This window comes from Misgurnus anguillicaudatus, chromosome 24 (assembly GCF_027580225.2).
Source record: "Misgurnus anguillicaudatus chromosome 24, ASM2758022v2, whole genome shotgun sequence".
Classification (NCBI taxonomy): Eukaryota; Metazoa; Chordata; class Actinopteri; order Cypriniformes; family Cobitidae; genus Misgurnus; species Misgurnus anguillicaudatus.
In genome coordinates this window covers 11,962,039-11,984,981 of record NC_073360.2, presented here as the reverse complement: position 1 = coordinate 11,984,981, position 22,943 = coordinate 11,962,039, and the positions used below count along the sequence as shown (strand labels likewise).

The following is a 22,943-nucleotide window of genomic DNA, read 5'->3' as shown; positions in this document are numbered from 1 at the left end:
TCACCGTTTTACTTGGCATACATCCCTAAAAAAATTCAATGCTTCCAGTAAAATATGTGTTCGATTAAAGTCCCGGCAAATACATCTCAGATCAATTACACTACAGCATAACAATTCAGAATGTACTGCACTGTGTGTGTGTGTGTGTGTGTGTGTGTGTGTGTGTGTGTGCTTGCCAAGAGCAGAAGCAACAATCTGTACAGCAGTAAAATGAATATGATCAAGCAAAATTCAAGCAAATTGTTTGTTAAGCAGATTTCAAATCTGCACCTACAGATATAATGAAACAGATGCGCAACAGAAAAAAATAACATTGCCTTTCTATAACTATTAAATATCATAAAATGATACAATCATTATACAACCTGTGTTGCTTCTTAGAAATTATATAGTTTTTCTATAGTAACGTACATTTATTTCTGTTAGAATTTGTCATTGCTGTGTCATATGGAGAATGTTTAGAGTTCTTATGTTTCATTCATGTATAATTTTTGTCTCTGATGTTTTTACTAAAATTCCTTGTATAAATAAACCTAAATGAGTTGTTGACTCTGTAATAGTAAATGACCATAAAAAATGTGGTTAGCACAGTTTAGATCAGTGGTCTCCAAAATGGTGTCAGTGAGTTGCCCGCCAAAGCACATTCTATAAATAATTACAATTTTAATATTTAGTTATTACATATTTTTTATATTAGCTTGGCTTAATTTATGTATGTTAACATTTTAAACAATGATAAAACATATGAACAAGTAAAATAAATAAAATTAACAAGTAAAATAACGTTTTGAGTAGACTATATCAAAAAAAGTAGCCCTCCAGATTGTTTTAGCCATTGTAGCCCTTTCCTTGCTCATAACAAGGTTGGAGTCCCCTGGTTTAGATCATTTGGTCATGGAGAAATTTATTAACAAAAGTTTCTATTGAACCCTGTGACCTTTGAATCAGACACTAAAGGCTGCATTTACTCCAGTCGTATAGTTGTCTAAGACAAACAGGCATATTAAAAAAATCTCATCTGTATTTAAAGAGCTCAGTTGCAAAAGCCGCTAAACGCACCTACATCAAAAATGAGATAATGATATTAACCTAATGCTCTCGGCACAGATTATACGTTTATCAAATAACATCGCTTCAAATCTGCTTAGGCCATTTATAAATACTGCTTTGTCAGAATCTGCTAAACGCCACATTCATTTTTTAGCAAAGTCCTCTAAGTGCATGGAAAATAGATTGGAATAATGATGGCATAACAAAACTTGTATTAATTTTTAGCATTATGGGCCCTATTTTAACAATCTAAGCACATGGTCTCAGCGCAAGTGCACTTAAGGCATGTCCAAATCCACTTTTGCTAGTTTAACGATGGGAAAAATTGTCTATGCGACTGGCACACAGTCTAAAAGGGTTGTTCCTATTTTCATAATGTGTAATGAGTATGTTTTGGGCATAAAACAATGAGAGTCTCATCTTCCATCCCCTTTAAAAGCCAGTTGCACTCACAACAAGGCAGATTCCCCATTTACATGGCGATATTTGTAAGCAGAAAAACTGTAAGCAGAGGAAGAAGACCACCAAAATTGCATTGTGTTTTATTTATTGAAATGGTTATTTTTGTATTTAAAGCTTTAGTTCTTGTTATTTCGCTAATGGAGTGATAAGTAAAAAAGCAGTGTTTTAATTGCTGATAATGTACGATCCATGATCACTGTAATCTCAAAAAGATTTTTATAATAATAATTTACAAATATGCAAAAAAAACTTTATTTGAAACAAAAAAAGAGATAAATAATTTACAAACGTGTGGAGAGCCGAAATGTTTCAGCACTGGGACAGCGCCATGAGTGTTTTGAAAAATATTACTTAAAAAAAAACACGCCAACAATGTGCCTGAACACACAATGTGGCTGAACTATTTACAGAACGGCCATGGGCGCACAAATGGGCGAAAATGCATTTGCTATTTGAACAACGTGATGGTGGACGTGAAAATGATATCTTGCGTGTATTGAGTTTTCATGCACTTTTGCCATTGTTTAAAGGGGACATTTCACAAGACTGTTTTAAGAAGTCAAATAAATCTTTGGTGTCTCCAGAGTGCATATGTGAAGTTCTAGTTCAAAATACCATATAGATAATTTATTATAGCATGTTAAAACTGACACTTGTGGGTGTCTTAAAATGCAAGTTAGTTGATCTCTGCACACAATGGCAGTGCCGTGGTTGGATAGTGCAGATTAAGAGGCGGTATTATCCCCTTCTGACATCACAAGGGGAGCCCAATTTACCTATTTTTTCACATGCTTGCAGAGAATGGTTTACCAAAACTAAGTTATTGTGTTGATCTTTTTCACATTTTCTAGGTTGATAGAAGCACTGGGAACCCAATTATAGCACTTAAACATGGAAAAAGTCAGATTTACATGATATGTCCCCTTTAAAAAAACAACGAAATGACTAAAGTGACATGTGTGAAAATAAGGCATTTAAATTCCTTTTGAATAACCTTTTTATTGCAAGTATAATTCCTGATCCTAAACATAAGAGCCTGATAAAAGTGCTCATTTACAAGAAAATAAGTTGCATGTAAACTCCAAAATTTTCTATATATTTCTTATTCTATAGGCGACATCATCATAGATCATCTCCAGGACAAGAGAATATAATGCCACTATTCTGGGATAAACTGTAAACAGAACCACATGTAAGTGTTTGGGTTGGGTTAATAACACAGGCCATTAAGTCTAAAAGGAAATAATTGTGTCTGGTTCCTGTTGAAAAGTGCTGTATAGTTATTTCCTATGGCTCCAGGGTACCTCACAAAGATTCATAATGCATGCTTATAGACAACAACAATCAATGTTCATAGGAACTCAAATTTATGTGTGTGCGTGCGTGCGTGTGTGTGTGTGCTAACACGTGTGTGCGTGCGCGCGCGCACACACACACACACACACACACACACATTAACTGCTACAGCTATCTAATTTCAGACAGACTTGGAAATTGTATAAATTTTACATTAATGGGTGGATAACACAGTCAGCGTGCTGATTCTAGCTGTCTATGGTTTTAGTACAAGCAGAAATGTTGTGGAAAGCACGCAGGTTTATTTATTTCAAACCACGATCATCTTTCTCTTCTTCTGATTTCTAACAACAAACACATTTATTCTGCTTTCTGCAGGTCTCAGGCAGCACAGGTCCATTGAAGTCTGCTTAGCCTACTTTAAATTCGTAAGCTTGAAGGAAACCCTTTAAAGGTGCAGTAGGATGTAAAAATGTATTTACCTAAGCATAGATGAATAATAAGATAATCTGTACATGCTAATGAATGACATATTGTGAGCCTAAAGTGCAATTGTTTCCTCCTTATGTAAACCTTGTGCATACAAAAGACTGCTAAAAACCGGCCAATCTCAACATAACACCAACTGTAACATCATAGTCGAGATGTACACCCCCATCATTAAATTAGTACACAACTGAGCAGTGGCCACTGGTCAATAGGGGGCGCTGGGGCACTAACCCCTTAAAGGACAAGTTCGGTATTTTACACTTAAAGTGTCCATATTATGACTGCTTTTCCACAAGTTAAATAGGTGTATGAGTTCCGTAAAGCATGCTTCAAAAGTTGTTTGCTCGGAATAGCTTGTAGGAAAATATTTTTACCCATCTCTAGGAGCCTCTGTTTCAGGGCATTTCAGATTGTGCCGTTTTGAGGTGGTCATTACATATTTATGAGCTGCTGCTCCTTTGATCACGCCCAACTACTAACGTCATGTGCCCGTGCGCGTGCTCAGTGGTATCGTGAGCAGTACAGACCATACTGTGTTATTATTTTATATATTATTATTATTATTAACGGTTTATGTTGCCAACAGACAAATCAAGCAGAAAAGTATCACTAATAAGTACACTCCAGGAGAAGAAACTCTTGACACACAATGATTCCAGAGTAAATTGTGATGTAGCAGTCTCAACAATAAACTCGTTTTCCCTGGACAAGGCTAACATATTCCCGTTATAAAACATTTTCAAACGCATTATTTTCGCAAATGACAGAAATTAAGACCCGGCAGGGGATGTATACTGCTTGTGGGCTGCGTGCTAATTGCTAGAAGCTAGCGGGAGGTCCGGACTGTAAAGTTATAAGAGACTCGGGGGTACGTTGGCCTCGTCAGAAAAGCCGGATCGGTAAGGCCCGGTCTCGGTTAGTTTGGCAAACACTTTTAGTTTGGCAAAGCACTATTACTTAGTTATTGTAGAATTGTAAAATAAAGCCGTTACATTTTTTTTTTTAACTTTCGAAACCACGCTGCAAACTCTCTAGTCTGCAAAAAATATCTATATAGCCTAACGTTACTGTCTACAAACAATTGAATAGCATATACATTTAAAAGGTATAATTTACGGCATTAGAATCAATGTATGATCTCTGTTTTGAGATACAGATGCTCTAGCATCATAAATGTAGTATTTTGTGACAGAAGATGACAACATGCAAAATATAACGTGACTTCTTACCTTTTGTGTTGATACAACGATCGCGAATCGAATCCAGTCTGTTTCAGATGTGTGAATAATCCATGAAAGTCCAATAAAATACATTCTTGTCCACAAATGCGTATAATCCGTGAAATATAGCTACATAGTCTGTTGTTTACATCAGATTTCGCATGAATGTCTTATCGCCTACAATTTGAGGACTATTTGCCTCGTAACACACTGTATATGAGATCACATTTTAGGTTTAAATAAACACACGTTTAAACTTTGTTTTCAAGGCGGGAGTATAATCCATAATATCCAAATAGCGCTGTTATTTCAGTGAGACATGATAACAGCATAAAGGGTATCAGCGAAGTGACTGCTCTCTCTGTGCTCTCTAGCTACCTGGTGGGTGGAGACCTGCGAGTGGGGTGGTGGGCGGGAAAATTCAAACGGAATGTGACGAAATGGCTAGTTACATCACTTCGGAGCTGAGTTTGAACTCGCGCAATCTGAGACTCAAGGCAGAGGACATTCAGAAACCTGAATCTCACTCAAAACAGCATGGATGGATTTTTTCCCAAGTTTGTATACGCGTGGAAGCATCAGAGACACAAAATAACACCCCAAAACCCAGAAAAAGTGAGTTTTTCATAATATGGGCACATTAAAGCCCTGTTGTCAGATTGTTTATGATGAAATAGAACGGTTTTGATTGAAGTTTGGACATATGATGTTGGCCCGAGGGTTTTCGGGTGTTTGTTGTATCGGTCCCCACCTATACAATGGCTGCATGGGTGCACAGGAACAATCCTTCCTAAAATGCATTGAACTTTCGTTTACGGGGACGTGGGGCTCACCGAGTGGTCAGGGGTGTTCACTGGTATGCTCACACAAAAACGCTGCAAAATACGCATTCTAACAGGTGTTTTAGCATTCGTTGTAAACTTGTGGACCTATTTTTCCAAACGCCTCACACCCGTACATTCTTCTGTTGAGAGCTTGAATAATAGACACTCCAGCCCAGTTGGTGGCGATAATCCACCTTTGCCAATTGCAAGAATACAAACAACCCCATTTCCGTTTCCAGCGGCAGAGTAATAGCATACCTCACAGCACATCTAATACAAGTCAATGGAGTTGGACAAAAACTACGATAAAACCTGTTGGAAAGCATCTTTTGCAGCGATTTTTGTGTGAGCATATCAGTGAACACCCCTGACCACTCTGTGAGTTTCACATCTTTGTAAACAAAAGTTTAATGCATTTTAGGAAGGATTGTTCCAGTGCACCTATACAGCCACTGCAGAGGTGGGGGGTGAAACAACAAACACCATAAAAATCTCAGGCCAGCGTCACATGTCCAAACTTCAGTCAAAACCGTTCTATTTCATCATAAACAATCTGAAAACAGGGCTTTAAGTGTAAAATACCAAACTTGTCCTTTAGAGTTGGCCAGAGAGGAAAGCTACTTTAACATGTTACACGATACTGCAAATTAATACAAAATAAAATCATTTAGTTGTACTATTTCACTGTTACCCAGAATATTGCATGATGCACACATTACATGTAATAAGTCATTGAACAATAATGAATAATATTATTAAAAATATTAGTGTATATCGGCTGAAGATCATTAGCCTAAACAAGCTTTTGCTACAATTACGAGTCATTTTTTTAGGTGACATTTCAGCACTTGACAAAAGGATAGGGACTCGTAAGTAGCACTTTAAACCCAGCTGCGGGCGATCGTTTTATGTGCATCTTTGGTAAACGCTCCTAAGTGCTAAGTTCAATCTTTATCAGGAAACCCAGCCCTGATCAGTGGAAGCAAGTGAACTATCTTCAGATGAAGGAAAATATGATTTTATCCTGATAATGACAATGACCCTTTACAAGGCGTTTAGTTGAAGAGTAAATAAAGGATTAAGAAGTGCTCCACCACTTCTTATGGCAAACAGATTTGGCGAAGTTCAATGTAAGTCATTACTTTTATTGTTTTCCCTGTTTGCTGTTTTAAAGTCTGAATGCGTGATAAAGTGCACAGAATTGTGGTGCGTTTGAGCTGGCTTTGCATGGACATAACGAGAGTGAGAGCTCCGATAATCTAGTATATTCCTTGACTTGGTCAACATTGTTGTTTATGGAGTTTAAAGGAGCACCCACGAGAATGCCACTGTGTTTAAGGGAACTTCGAGAACCGTCCAGAACGAGCACTGTTGGACTGTATGTTGTGTCCTGTAGATTTGTAAATTTCACCTCGACCTCTAATCTCTGAGTTTGAGCCAGTCTGTGTTTGCATGAAGATGGAGCAGGCGGTGCTGGTTCGTTCTAAATGTTCTAATATCCATATTTTACACGATCCATAAAATGCCGCGAAAAAACGCGTTGCTAGTATCAAGTCACAAATATGCTAAAGACGTAAGACGGGTGAGACGCGGCAATACACCCATCAGAGAAACTGGTCTATGTTAATCAAAGAAAACATATATCAACTATATTTTCCTCATTTGATTACATTACAAGTCATGAAACATTCAATGTTTAATTTATTTTAATTATTCTTGATATATATTAAAGTAATAAAAAACTTTGTAGGGGGGGCACAACAACCTGTTCGAGGGGGCACTGCCCGCGAATGCCCCCCCTTGACGCCAGCCCTGTTGCACTTACAAGTTGTCTAAATGTAATTCCTATTCATGTCAAGTTGGTGGCAGTGCGTTAATCTCTCTCGCGATATTTTGATGTCATACACTATTGAGATGGTTTCAGATAAGTTTGGTTCAAAAATTTGTTTATATTTTAATCACAGTAGTATTTTGTGATTTGATATTTGCCTGTTCAACACAAAAGACACGTGTTTTGTCGCCTCCATTGTCACTGCGAGATAAAAGCATTCTGCTTCATGTGATGTTAAAGTGATGCACGCTCTTTGTGAATCTGTTCACTTTACAAAACAAAACACATTTTAACTTGTATGCTTGTCTTGTAAGTTCATGATTAGAAATGCTGTGGATTAAAAAAAATGACGGAGATTGAAAAAAAATGTCTGTGTGTGTGTGTGCAGAGCCGATCCTCTCTATACGCAGGCTACGCGAGCTGCGTAGGGCCCCACACCACTAGGGGGCCCCCTTGTTCTTAACTTCATGCAGCGCTGCACAGACCAGCTGGCGAGTGACATCATTGTGCCGCGGCGGAAGCCAATCAAAATTATAACAAGCAGTCTGATCTCACAGTACTTTAATTCCAGTTGTCAGTCCATCTATGCAGCTCCGCATGCGGTTGACGTGCCTATCAACATGCGTCTTTATTCGGATATTAAAGCTATCCACCCGGAGCAGGAAAGACAAGCGCTGTGAAGAAGTAAAAAGATTAAGAATACAAAATTTCTATTTAGTCTTGACTAACCATGCAATGAATTTATCACAAACACTGCAGTACAAATCTCTAGATTCAGTTTTTGTCCAGTGTGTTTTGTTAGAAATGCTTGTACGCATTAATACTCAAAATCTTTCATACGTGTAAAAAAATAAACACATTTATTTATGCAAGATGTTGTGTGACTCCTGTTAGCATTTTAAAACAATGCACATTAGGTCTAATATCTGTATATCTAGAGAATTATTGATGTATTTTGGTATGTTTATCTGTGGAGTCTGATGCCTTAATTTGTAAACAAATTGGAAAATCTGTTGAGTTATTTGTTATAGTTTATCTGAAAGCTATTTTGGATTTATTTGATTCATAATTTAAAATTTGCTTCCCTTATGTTCTACATCTCTTAAAAAATAATATATTTTGCAGCAGACCTTGTTTTCTAAGTACTAATGTAACAGTTTAAAGGCTTTTCAGAAAACATGTGTCAATGTTATAATTAGGAAGTATTCTGATGAGTGTCACAGTAATGTACATGTGGCAAAAATGTACAGCTATAAGATAATGCATGTTTTAGTTCACATTTTGTTTATAGCTACATTTAAGCAGAGACAGTGAATGTTTTTTATGAATGCGATGACAGGGCCCCCTCACAAAGTTGCTTAGGGCCCCCAGAAGGCCAGGATCGGCTCTGTGTGTGTGTCTGTGCGTGCGTGCGTGCGTGCGTGCGTGCGTGCGTCCGTGTGTGTGTGTGTGTGTGTGTGTGTGTGTGTGTGTGTGTGTGTGTGTGTGTGTGTGTGTGTGTGAGAAAGAAAATTATTTGATTAGTTTATTACTGATATAAACCCACATATGCTCAAATGTACAGATTCACATAGGGCTACATTTATTTCATGCTTTAGTTGACTTCAAAAGTAACATTTTAAGCACTTTAGCTAAGCAGTGATGATATTCATAACCTGTTAAATGGCTACAGTCCAGCATTACTAAAGTCAACGTTTGATTTTGAGTTTGTTTGCGCCCCCCAACATTTTTCTAGCACCAGCCGCCAGTGCAACTGAGAACTCCACCAACAAATCTCCTGAGCTACGAAAGAGCAAAAAAATATTTTGTGGAGTCTATCAAACAACGGTATTTTATGCAAACGAATAAAACGTTGAATAGCCAAGTGCAGACTCGTGAAGCTGTCAGATCCGCGTGCGCGCTCTGCCCCTCCTCTCTCTGTCTCACACGCGGCTTATTTATCAGCCACAAGAGGGTTTACTCATACTAGTCACCTTCACATCGAGCTGAAACAGACAGTATATAGACTTTGTTACACCAAAGTAAGAATTTATTTAAACTGAACTAGTCTCCGTTAATATTGTGGAGTTGTTTATTGCTGTGAAACTTGTGAAAGCAGTGGGCGGTGAGAACTGGACGGGCAAGTAACCCAACTAACAACTGTATGTGAATGTAAAGAGGGGAAGCTACAGAAGAAACAACAACCCGCGGATATGGCACATCGATTTCGCGTTTAAATGTCGGGTTTGGACTGACAGACACGATAAATGTTCATGGTTAAAATGAATGGAAGCGCGTGATTAGACGCAGCGCGAGATATGGACATAACAGGTGCGTGTTTGCTTTCATATGAATACAGGTGTTTACAATAACAAAACTATATACATTACCGTTTTAAAGTTCATCGTCACTTATTCAAATTTTTTCATTATTTTAGACTAATAGTAAAATCCTCAAAACTATGGAGTTACAAATGTGAATTATGTAAAAATCAAGACTGTGTCATATTTTATCACATTTAGTTACCATTTAATCTGAATAGGAAGAAATGTTCTCTTGTCATTTTATCAAGCAACTTCTTAAGGTCTCAACTTGAGATGTAGTATTGAAGAAGTTAACATCTATTCTTATTGGCTGATTTTCAGTCCAAAACCATTTCTAATTGAAATTGGTAAAATTTTAGTTTTGTAATGAAAGATATAGCACACTTATATCTTTACCTACAACAGTAATTTCAGCACCTTCAGTTTAAAAGGTTTGTAAGATCATGAGAAACATTTTAGTTAATTGACCTCAAATGTTTTTGGAAAATGTAAGTATGTGTAATGTTCTTGCAATGATGGTTTGTACAAAACCATATGGCCCATGTTATGACTGCATAATGTATATGTGTTCCCAAGAGATTTTCTAAGAGCTTACACATTGTTTTGAGGTTTAAACCAAACAAATCAAATTTTTAAATGCTGGTTAGAAGCTATTTTTACCCCAATGTAGTTAAGTCAGTATACCACGACTATAGCACAATAGCCTTAAGCAATTTCTGTCAGCCTTGAAATAGATCCAAAATATTTAGGGTTAGGACTATATGCTATATAAGATACACTGTCAGAATAAAAAAAAGCTGTCACTACGGTGGTACCCTTCAAAGAGGTCCTTATATTTACAGTACCATTTAGGTACATAGCTTCAAGTATGCATCCTTTAGGACCAAAAGTGTGCTTTTTGAAAGAGTACTGCCCCAGTTACAGCTTTTTCTGATAGTGTAATGATAAAAGCAGAAAACTGAAAATGTCATACTTTACGTTTTTCATCTGCATTAAGCAACTACTTTGATTGGTTGACTGTGATAAACTTTGTATCTTTTTTATTTTTTAATTACAGATTCTTTGCATTCTCAACTAAGAAAACCTGCCAGTCTTGTACAATAAACACAACTGCCTTTGCCAGATCCCTGCCTTTGGGGTCGGGTTCAAAGGCAAAGCAGTCTGAGCATGCTTTCAAACAAGTCCTGTGAGAACATCACTCGGATAGACGTGAATGGCAACCCGGTGTTGAGCACGATCATGTTCATCGCTGGTGTAGTTGGCAACCTGGTGGCCTTGGCCATCCTGGGTGTCCACCAAAAAGAGCGTCGCACCAAGACCTCAGTCTTCTGCATTCTCGTGACAGGCCTCGCTCTGACAGATCTGTTGGGAACGTGTTTACTCAGCCCACCTGTTTTTGTTTGCTACGCTCAAAGCCTATCCCTGGTGGGTCTTACGGGAAATCGGTGGCTGTGTGAACTCTTCGCCTTTGCCATGACCTTCTTCGGTCTCGCTTCGATGCTGATACTGTGCGCGATGGCAGTCGAACGATGCCTCGCTATAAGTCACCCATATTTTTACTCCAAACACGTACGTCGAAGCTTCGCAAAGGTCGCCCTGTTCCTCATCTATCTCTTCACCTTTGTTTTCTGCTTGCTGCCTTTCTTCGGATACGGACGACACAAGCAGTACTGTCCTGGGACGTGGTGTTTTATCAAGATGGAGGCGGAAGGCGAAGGCGAAGATGAGGAGCGGAGGACTCTAGCTTTTTCGCTGTCCTATTCCGTGCTGATGGCACTTTTAATCGCTGTAGTTTTCTTGTGCAACGGTTCGGTTATTGTTACCCTCTGCCGTATGCACCGGAGTCAGTTGAGTCGACGGGGTTCGGTGTTGTCGGCCGGACGCAAGAGGAGAATGAGCACCTGGTTTGGACAGGGAGAAGAAGAGATGGACCATCTGGTACTGCTTGCCTCCATGACCTTCATCTTCGTCATTTGCTCCTTGCCTCTGACTGTGAGTATTTGGCGTATGGTTTTACATTACTTTAAAATGGTTCCTGCTACCCAGATTAAGTAAATCCTTAAATCAACTTTAATCTTTCAGTTTGCTTTACCTCGAGTATTGAGATGGGAAGATCATTATTGTTTTAAATAAGTAAAGCATTAAAGCAAAAGTTTACCCCAAAATGACAATTTTGTCATCATTTACTACCCTCTTTCTTTGACCTTCAGAGGCCAAATGCAGATTAAAAAAAAAAAATGTTGTGTCTCTTCCAATGTAAATTCTCCTTGTCTGAACTGTTGTTTATGAAGTTTTACAATGTTTACTTTTAAATAACTGAAACGGCAGTGAAATTCACAAGAAGAAAGTAGAGACGTAAATGTCTTCAGGACACTTGAAACATATGACGCGTGTTGAGTGCACTTATTTATTTAACACTTTTGGGTCATTTTGAAACTTGAAGGTTTTTGTTGTGACTATGGAAGTGGATGGTGACCGCGTTGGTAATAATAACCATCAAACCCCAAGCAACACTTTTTAAAAATCTATGTTTGGGTTCTGAAGAACAAATAAATGAGGGTTCAACCGACATGAGGGGTGTGTAAATAATGAAAAATATTTGGGGTGAACTATGTCAATAGACATAGTAAAGTTCATTACATTAGTTATTTCAACCCATGGACAAACCCAACTGTTGGGTTTAAATGAACCCATACTGTTGTTGAGTCTAAAATGTATATTTATATAAAATCTAGGTTCATTAAAACCAGCAGTTGGGTCTGTCCATATTTTATTCAAACGCGCGTTAAACAACTCCAGATTTTTTGTGTTGTTTTCATTTTGGTATTTAATGTCATTGAACATACGCCTATCATATGCATTCACAGCATGACATCTTTGGCCAGTTGGCCATTATTTTGTCCTTCAGTACCTAATACTGTGCCAAGTCAAAAGTTCATTTTTTAAAAAGCAAGTCTCCTGATCTTGTGTCCTGTTCCAGTTTGCTGAGCTTTGCTGACTTTAAAGGATTAGTCATTTTTCTTAAAAAAAATCCAGATATTTACTCACCACCATGTCATCCAATATGTTGATGTCTTTCTTTGTTCAGTTGAGAAGAAATTATGTTTTTTGAGGAAAACATTCCAGGATTTTTCTCATTTTAATGGACTTTAATGGACCCCAACACTTAAAAGTTTTAATGCAGTTTTAAATTCCAGTTTCAAAGGACTCTAAATGATCCCAAACGAGGCATAAGGGTCTTATCTAGCGAAACATAAGAAAAATAAAAAAGTTTTGGAGGGGATCAGGGAAAGTAACCCCCCATAATCAATACAAGCAATTACAACCCCCAATATGTATGAATACAGTTGACACTTGAACCCATCCAGTGTTCAAACCGAATTTAAGTATTTGCCATCATGATGAAAAGTTTAATTTTTGTCATGATTCATTTTTCCAAACCACTATGTTTAATTGGCTTAGTATTTAATAGGCTTTCCCAGGCTTTGACATCATGGCTGATGTAGTACAGCGAATACAGCCCTGCTTGTAAAATAATTGCTTTTAAAACAAATAAATCTCCTTTAAAATGTCTATTAAAGATTTTATTTTAACAATTTGACCCTACATGTGAAATCCAGGCTAAAGTCACACAATCTAATGATGGGAAATTTTGATTTCAATCATCGATTTCACATTAACTTCAGTCTTTGACATGACCTTACTAAGGCAATATTAAATATATCAAAATTACATTTGAACAGAATGTCATTTTAAATTATGTAGAAAACATTTAATCACAACAAAATGATGTTGGCACTGACATGGTTTTCACAGACTGCCGTGAATAATTTTCTTCTTTTGACGAATTAGTCAGCTGTTGATAAAAATACCTGAAGCACATATTTACCTGCTGCCTACTCAGTGAGCTGTAGGTCAGACGTGTTTCTTGCGTAGTCACTGGGCGTGTACATGCTCGCAGAGGGAGCTAGGATCAGCTCGGCTTTTCAGTTTTCAATTCCATAACAAAGGCTATTATTTCTGAATGATAACTCCAAATGCCAGTTGGTGTGTTATTTCAGCACGCTGTCAGTATTGGCTTTGTATGTTTAGCCATCCTACAAACCTGACAACCCTGGATAACTGGATTAGACCAGCCCTGCTTTTCATATAACAGTATAACATCAGAAATAGATTGGTGGTGTTTTCTTAGTTTGAGTTCTGCAAAGGCGTCTTTTTTTGTTACTTACTGTCTTCTACGTAAAATCATCCTACATAGTGTAAAATATAACCTTGATATCTATATATTGACTGAGTAATGTCATGTCATACATTGAAATCATAGTGAAATCAATGGTTAAAATCAAACTTTGATGCTCCTAATCTCATCATCAGATTTTAGAATTGATTTCACATACAAGGTCACATATTTGTATATATTAGCTCAATAGCCTAATCCTTGGCTTTATGATGATGGTGTTTGCAAAACAAGCATTACTGCATTTTAGCAAACCCCCAACCCCAAGTATAAATTTTGGCACGCGACTTGTTCCAGCACTGTTTGTGCTAAAGAAATAAATGTGTAGAGAAGAGTTGTGCTTTTCTTAGTGTTTACTTTTCTCAGTAAACATACTTCTTCTTAGATGGTGGAGATAAACTCATACATTTAGATTGAAAAACATACTTCTTCTTAGATGGTGGAGATAAACTCATACATTTAGATTGAAAAAGGGAAATGAGCAATATCAAATATATTTGATATAATCAGTGCTTGAAGTTCAACCAGTGCACTTCTCAATTTTCATCTTTAGCGTACCTTCACTTTTTTACTTCTCACACGTTGCTGGTACTTTGCCAAAAGGGTTAAAGCGTCAGTGAATGTGTGATTAAAAGTCATGACATCACACTTGGGGGGGTATGATATTCTGTATTGATATTGATAGGGTATTGGCTTAAATAGCTGGATTGAATTTTGTAGAAGTCGAGGGATACAATCCAATCCCAACACGGACCTTGTCATGGCAACTTGGTGTAAAGCGCGACTTGCTGAGCAACGTGAATTTGCACAAAGTTGCACTTTAAATTGTCTAGAGTTACACCTTAAATTTCATTTGAATTTTTGTGCTGACTAACTAAAAATGTTGCAACTAGTCTGTTTGAAACATTTAAATAAAAATGAAGCAGCAATATTGCGCAATGTTTCATTGAGTCTTGAATTTGCACAGTCATTTGTTGCACAATAAAACGTTTGAGCTCTGTAGCTCCGTTTAAGCTTTTTGTACGGCTAACAAATGTGTTATTTGCAGCTTAATTGATTAAAAGGGCGATAGAGATAGTAATGGATCGGTATCTGTATCGACAGATACTTAAGGCAGAGGCGTCATGCCCATTCAAACTGAGGGGGCACGTGCCCCCTTGATTTTTTGAGCCAAATGGATTTTGCATGCAACCTCAAAATCAAAGAAGCGTCCATTTAATCTGTTATTTGTCTTTTAATCTTTTTAATATGCACAATATTATCAATTCTGTGCTGCATCCTTGTCACTTTTCTGAGATTTTCATCGTGTAACATTACTTTATTCTGGCGTCATCAGCGTCTGAGTGCGCTCACGAGCTCTTAGCTGTTGCTGCTGCATTTTGCTATCTGAGGAATTAAAACGTGTAAGAAACGCTCACAACATTTCCAAACCCCAGTACAGTAATGTGCAGTTAACCTCCTCTGTGTAGAGAATGTATGGTTTAAAATATGACAGACTCAACATTATATTAGTAAAGATTTCATCTACTTGGTACAACGCCAAAGTTCGCCAGAGTTCACAGAGTTCGAAAATCCATTCCTCTAATTATTTTTTCTAAACATATTTTTTTTAATCATTATTGAACATTAAAATCAATCAAGTGGCTATAGCTTATGTCATTTTCGTTGGTTTATATACTTAATGGATTAAAAATTACATTAGTTTTATAGGATAATGCAGTCATTTATTAAAACTTAAATGAATAAAACATGCAGTTTCAGATGTAAATATGACACCAATATGTCATTATTCCGATTAAATAGTATTTGATGTGAAAGTTAGTCAACACTTTTATTTTGGAGGTTTTTGCATGAAAGCAGGGGTGTTCAGATTGTTAGAAATGTAAGTGCCATGGAAAAGACTGAAGAATCTATAATATTTCGTTTGATGTCTGTGTATGCACAAATTTCTGTGAGCTGTGCCCCCTTAAAAAATGAAGTGATTTATCTGTTTTATCTGATTTACCTGTCGATGGGAGACAGGTTCACCTACAATAATAAGTAATAAGGTTGTATACAAATCCAGAAGGTTGGTGTTCAATCCCCGGCTCCTCCTGACCAGGTGTCGAGGTGTCCTTCAGCAAGACACCGGCTGACACCGCCGTCGGTGTATGAATGTGTGAGTGAATGTTAGGCAAATTGTAAAGCGCTTTGGATGGCCATTGGTCTATGAAAGCTCTATATAAATGCAGTCCATTTACCATATCTAGAGTGTGCTTGTTGTAACAACATAGCGTGTGGTAAACGCAACTGATTTCTGTCAGATTTAGTGAACATGTTGTTTAATTGTGATTTTAGAGATACCTGTCTTTCTTCATTCAAGTAGATAAGACTTCAGTTCCGCATGACTGAAATAACGGCCCGGAGGCATTGCAAATATGGCCGCCTAGTGGCGTGACCTCCCCAAAGGGATTTTGGCCATATCTACAAAGAAAACCCCCACTTACAGCACCTTGGAGAATGAATTGGAAATTTGGGTTGTAATGTACTAGCACCTTACATAATAAAAATGGTGAATGGATGGTTAGTGTTTACATTAGAAGATTTTTATATTTATGTATGCACATTAATATGTCAGCTTGAGTGGATTCAATGTTATTACGCAGTCACAATTTTTTACGAGTATTTTATTATTTACTACAATATGTTTTGCATAGAAGAAAAGAGATTAATCCTGAAGTGCATTGTACTGTACTATTTAAATATGCTCAGCCCGTGTGTAATCTCATTTGGACTTATTACAAACAGTGGGAAAGGCTGACAGATTTTAAGTGGGAACATGCATTGTTTTGTATTAGTTAAAAACACCCAAGAGATGAAGCTAATGGGCCAGGCGTTTGGAAAAATGACAGATGACATTAGTTGGACGTCTCATGAGAGCTTCTGCTGGCCGCATGGAATAAACACTAGATACTTTATCCAAAGCAAATAGTTTACATAGCCAAACCATTGTGCTTTTCTTTCCATATACACACACAGAGTCACATAGAAATTAATTAATACGCACCCACCCAAAGATCGTATATGACCTGTGTAACAATAAACCATTAAGCTATATTCACTTTATCCGATGCAAAATTTACACCCTTCCTGGGTCTTTTTTCTGTTTAACCGGCCATTCAGATGAGAAAGTGATCAATGGAAAAAAAATTCAGTATTTGGTATAGTGAAATACAAATGCTATATTTTTAATAGTTTTCTAAAATGAGTAAACCGAAGTAAGACTTTATTAGCTTTAGTCTCGGCATCGGAGCCGGATGTCTGCCGCACCATACACACCATGAAACCTAAACGCTCTGTCATCCAAATTTAATTTATTGCTGTCACATGTAACTGTTTGCTTAGTTACGATACAGAAGCTAACCTTGAATCCAGTTTGCCAGGTGTATTTCAGCACTCTTCATTCAATGGTCTTGAACTGCTATAAGGCTTGCCACCTGCTTATTGGGCTGAAATATCCTTGACTTTGCCTTTTATCCTTTGCCGTTTATTGCAGTCATCGGTCTTGTCGTGCGTTGAAATGTCACAAGGTAAACAACAGGAGCGTGTGAGTCCTTTTTGACCTTCAACAAACTCTTGAAGCTCAGACAGAAGCTATTTAGCTTTTGTTCTGACTGAAACTATTGTGCCTGTATTGTACAGGATTATTTTAATTTCGCTTATATTCGCTTATATTTCGCTATATTAATAATGAGAGAGGAATAAGATTTAACAGATAAATTTTCAGTAATGTTCTTAATCTGTCCTTTAGAAAATGACATCTCAATTATTTCTCGTAGACAACATGATGAAATGGGGGACACATACAATGTAAAAAATTATTTGTTGCACTTAAATGTTTGAGTTTAATCATCTTGAATTTACAATTCATTTGAACTTTCTTGTAGAGATGCACCGATTGCAATTTTCTTCACCAATTCCGTTTTTTATGTAGGTGGGACCTGCCAATACCGAAGTCAATATTATTAAAGATTTCAACATGAGCTCAAACATTTCTCACCAAATGTACACACATCATGCATTTCTCTTAAGCAATTTTGAAGTCAAACTGTATAAAAAATTGCAGATGTCGTGCCTTTTTATGTACTTACAGGTAGGCTTGTCAATAAATGCAAAGCATTATGTATTTATTTTACTTCGGTTAAAAAATGCCCCTGTAAAATCACTGTAATGCACAGCTTTTAGTGCCGTTTCTTAACATGTTTTTGCAAATTAGACCATCAAATCAGATTTGAATTGATTTTTTCCAACAACAGCAACACATTTAGTTGCATTCTTAAGCTACTATAGTACATATGCTATTGTTGGACTTGTAATGTCGAGTTATTTACAGGGTAATAATATTAGTTTATATACAGTAATTAACATATTATGGTCCCATAATGCATTTAATACACTGCTTGATCACATCAAAGGTTTATCCTTTTTATGTCTCTTGCACAATAAAACAGAAGACCCAAACATAAATCTCCTAAAGCATTTCACTAATTGCCATGCATTTGAAGTCTCCCCATTGTGTTTATCTGAAAGGGAGTAATGGCCACATTAAGGCATTGATCAATACTGAGATCATTAGTTTGCACATTACTGTGCATTGCTGAAAGACTGCTGACCTGTCGACAGTGAAGAACACTGATATCCGAACCTTTTTGGAGTAACTTTGAAAAATCGATTGAGGAATAGTCTCATGTTTGGATTACGTGGATATTTGTAGATATTTGACCAGTCTGGAGATCGAACCATTGACCACAGACTCTGTGATATATTACACATAAGTGTGAGTAAGGTCTATTGATAGTAGCGTTTTCAGGATTGGAGAGGTAAAAGAACCGAGCAAGTCTACTTTGGGAAAATGTGTGGATTTCAGGTCCAAACCCACGATCGAAAAATGACTTCAGAATGTAAAATGACACGATCAGCTTTATTTGATCCAAAAGTAACTTTCTCTTTGTTGTTAGCATGGCCCCTGTGCACATTTCGGGTGAAGACAGATGACTCTAATGTGTTTTTGTGAGTGCCAATGTTCCACAGCATTCGGTTGCTGTGTTGATTTTGTGTGTTACTGGCAAGAGTTTAATAAATGTTTGAGGGCTTAATCTAAAGTAATTATGTAGTTGACCACAGTCTGCCCTGATTTATGCATCACTGGATTTTGCTGAACAGAAACCCATAATGCCGCAGATAGTCAATGTAGATTAGTGGTTGCATGGTTGAATAAGTTTAGGTTTTCCTGTTTGTCTCTTCAGGGTTATGCATGAACTCCAGACATTTTCCCAATAATTATTTAGGGATGCATAACGATTAATCGCGATTAATCTATAGCAGAATAAAAGTTTTTGCTTACATCATATATGTGTGTAAACTGTATATAATAACTTTTGTATAGATAAATGCACACACGTGCATGTATATATTTAAGAATATATTTGTGTATATATATTTTTTAATGTATATATTTGTGTATTTATCTATAATTTATATTATATAAATAGATAAATAGATTATTTGCGATTAATCGTTAAGCATCCCTATTACATACTATTGGTTTAGTTACCACTACATCCTCAGACTGCATGAGTTGTTTATTGGGGTGGATTCCCAGACAGGGCTTAAGCCTAGTCCTAGACTAACTTAAATGTTAGTGTTGTCTTGATCGAAAACAACTTGCTCTGACATATCTTAAAATATATCAGTGCGAGTGTCTCAAGATGCACACCTTGGGCCCTATTTTAACGATCTAAGTGCATGGTCGAAAGCGCTCAGCGCAACGTCTAAATGGGCGTGTCTGAATCCACTTTTGCTAATTTAACGACGGGAAAAATAGTTTGTGCGCCGAGCGCATGGTTGAAAAGGGTTGGTCCTATTTTTTTAATGAGTAATGGGTGTGTTTTGGGCGTAACTTGCAATAAACCAATGAGAGTCTCAGCTCTCATCCCCTTTAAAAGCCTGTTGCGCTGTGTCTAATCCCTATTTAGATGACGGACTTTGTAAACTGAAAAACTAAGCGGAGGAAGAAGATCCCCAGTTAAAATTAATGTTAAATAATTGTGTTGTTTTTCACTTGTATTGAAATTGTTATTTTTTATTAAAACCTTTAAAACAAGTTTTCTTTTAATCATATAAGTAAAATAGCAGGCTTTGAATTGCTTTAAATGTATGGCTATCCAATAACATCAAAAAATTATTTACAAGTATGTAATAAAAGGTTTGTACTCTAAAAATACTTTATTTGTTAAAACAGGAGATAAAGAATTTTCACACGGCTCTCCGCACGTTTCAGCACTTGGACAGCGTCAGGAGTTTTTTTTAAGCATTACTTAAAAATGTTTCTCATCTCACTATATCCACAGGTACAGAGTTATCATATACAATAAATCCGTGAGGTAGCATTTAAAAAAACATTTAAAAATAGATGCATTTGTTTAAAGCAAAGCATTTATTTACTTACCAGGCTGCAGGTGAAGCAGCTCTTTGTGTCTTCTAACGTGACGTCTCATAATCGGTCCTCATTTATGTCCAAGAGACTCAATAATAATCTTTTACATTCAATCCTTTAATCTTTCATATTTAAAAGCGTTTTTGTGCTGCTGCGCATTCATGTATGTGATAAGCAAACCCGCATTGTTGTCCCGTTTATAGCCGCATATTATTAATGCGCTCTTCAAATAACAAAAAACATATTGCCCTATTGACTTTAGAGCAGGTTTTTGTTGGTCAATGGCGTAGTCTATTTTAGTTGCCACAAAATAGCTATGCGCCAACAATGCGCCTGAACACACCTCGTTTTCAGACAAGAACGCCCATGGGCACAAAAGGGGGCGCAAATGCATTTGCTATTTAAACAATGTGGCGCTAAACGTGAAAATTATAATTCGCAGGGTGGAAACTAGCAAAAGACACTTGGTTGCGCATTGCGCCGGGTGTAAGATAAAGCCCCAGTAGTGTTTATTTATAAATTATGCTTTAAAAAATTACTTACATATCCTAATTTAACTAAGGAAATATTTACTGGAGCAAAGCATATGACAACTAACCGTAGTCAATATTTTAAGAAATTAAACTACACAAGGAAATATTTACTGGATATTTATCAGTCATTTGAAATTTTTGCATCTGACAGATGCTTGTCTTCTAACCAGCTTTCCGTGCTTCATATTTTTATCAGTATATGTGTTCCCTGGGTGTCAAACCCACAACATTTGTGCTACTAACGCAATACTCAACTAAATTAAGCTCCAGGAACACAATTAGAGTTTGGTATGTATTGTTGGATTGTTTTAAATAGGTCTGACGTTGGTGCACATCACCTTGCCGAAAGCCTCAAAGGTGACTAATGGTCATGTTGTCAATAGATGTGTTTCCTGCCCTACCCAACTGAAAAATTCACAAAGTGAATATTATTATACTTGCGGTTTTGTGGCTCTTGTCTGCCTAAACGCTCTAAGGTTTTAAAGAATGAATCTACAAAAATAACACTCAAAATAATTTGGCCAACTTTAGGGTCACTTGGATGATGAAATAAGAGATGTTTTGTTTGGAGGCTTTGAAACAAAGAATCGCAGTGAATGACTAATTTAAGAGCTCAACACAGCTTTATGTAATGTTTGTCTTGAGAATTACAGCATTTAGTATAAAACACACAACTTTAAAACCGAGTCGAGGTGGGCAAATTAATACTGACAAGAGAAAATATCCACTCAAGAAGCAAAACATTTTGTTAACCTTAAGGGCATCCAAATTGCATTTCTGTGTTTTGAGTGCACAGAAACAAGCTGATCTTGGACACAAATCATTAACTTTGCTTCTATTGTAATTCAAACCATTTATTAAATTACTTATAATGTGTAGCCAGTGTTGTATTTCTGAAACAGACCTTTCAGATTTATACAGCAGTCTCCTGAGCTGTAATTACAAACCACAAGACAAATGAATGGTGCTTGCTGCTTGTTATGCAAACATTTTTCATGTTTTTCTTGAAACTGAACCGTTTCATCTCAAACGGTTTAATTTGTATAAAGAATTGCAAACATTTCTGGGTGTTTGTTGAGTATTTTCTGGGTGTTATTGCTGACCTTATGTCATGGCTTGTATGTATATCACTAAAAGGTTGGTTATATTAATAAATCGTTTTAATAACGTCCAAATTCTTCTAAAGTGTTCACATATCTATGAGGTAAATATAAACAATGATTATCCAAATGTTTTTAAATGTATTTTAAGTATTAGTATTAGTAACAGAATAAGTTTGCATTTGTTAAAGGGCACATATTTTGCTATTAGAAAGGTTAATATGTGCCTTTGGGAGTTCCCAATAACAGGTTTACATACATGCAAGGTCAAAAAACACTTTCGTTCTTATTTTCCCAACAACTCTCAAATGAATGGTTTAAAGGTTCATCTTGCCAAACCCCTTCCTTTGCATGACGCTACTCTGCTCTGATTGGTCGCAGTGGCACATTACTGTGTGTTTACAGTAGAAAGGGACTACAGTGTATAGTTGTAAACCAACATATCATCATAAGAACGCCAGGCATTCTGTATAAATCAACACATTTGTAGACAAAATAGCGGGCCGATCGCAGATTAGCAGAACTATAAATGTGAGTTAGCCGGTTAGCTTGAGTGCACACAACACAACGTACTAAACTACATATATAGCACACTCAATAGAACATAAAAGCAACGATTATTAATTGTACAGTACTTAACCCCGGGATTCGTACACGGCATGAATTTTGGCTGTCCGAGATGAAAGATTGCCATCGCGAAACAATCGTCGCAATTTCTGCAATCCTGGCTCTTAATCAGTGGTCCTACTTCGTACAGTGAGAGAAGTTCAAAGACAGACGTTTTCCTGATCTTGCGACAAAAGATAGTTAGCCTACGATCGTTTTTTGACAGTGTCAGAAATTCAGCATGATCAACTCACAGTGTGTTTGCTGTTAAGACCTGCTTACCAGTATTTAGTTACCACTAGCGCATGCTGATGACGTTGCGCTAACGTGTATCGCAGCCTTCACAGCTGTCACAGCCTACGATTCAATAGGTGTCATCATCGTACAGTCTACTTGCTTTTCGTACCCAAGTTAAAATTATCCATGTTGCACAGTGTGATAAGGTTATGATCTTATAGACGGTTTCAGCAGTAACAACATAAACACATGGCTTTCGTGGTCAACACGTAACTTCCGG

General features: G+C 37.0%; 1 protein-coding gene across 4 annotated transcripts in view; it reads left to right on the top strand.

Moving 5' to 3' along the window:
- ptgir (prostaglandin I2 receptor) overlaps window positions 1-22,943 on the top strand; it is a 50,966-nt gene that overhangs the window by 5,625 nt on the left and 22,398 nt on the right. The window contains exons 2-4 of one of the 4 annotated variants that reach the window (XM_073862674.1): window positions 2,626-2,704; window positions 3,187-3,262; window positions 10,533-11,467. In XM_073862674.1, coding sequence (XP_073718775.1) covers window positions 10,643-11,467 — 825 coding nt within the window. In that variant the 5' untranslated portion in view covers window positions 2,626-2,704; window positions 3,187-3,262; window positions 10,533-10,642. Of the gene's footprint in view, window positions 1-2,625; window positions 2,705-3,186; window positions 3,263-9,095; window positions 9,483-10,532; window positions 11,468-22,943 lie in introns of those variants that run through there. The other 3 variants (XM_073862675.1, XM_055195991.2, XM_055195992.2) reach the window with 3 other exon arrangements.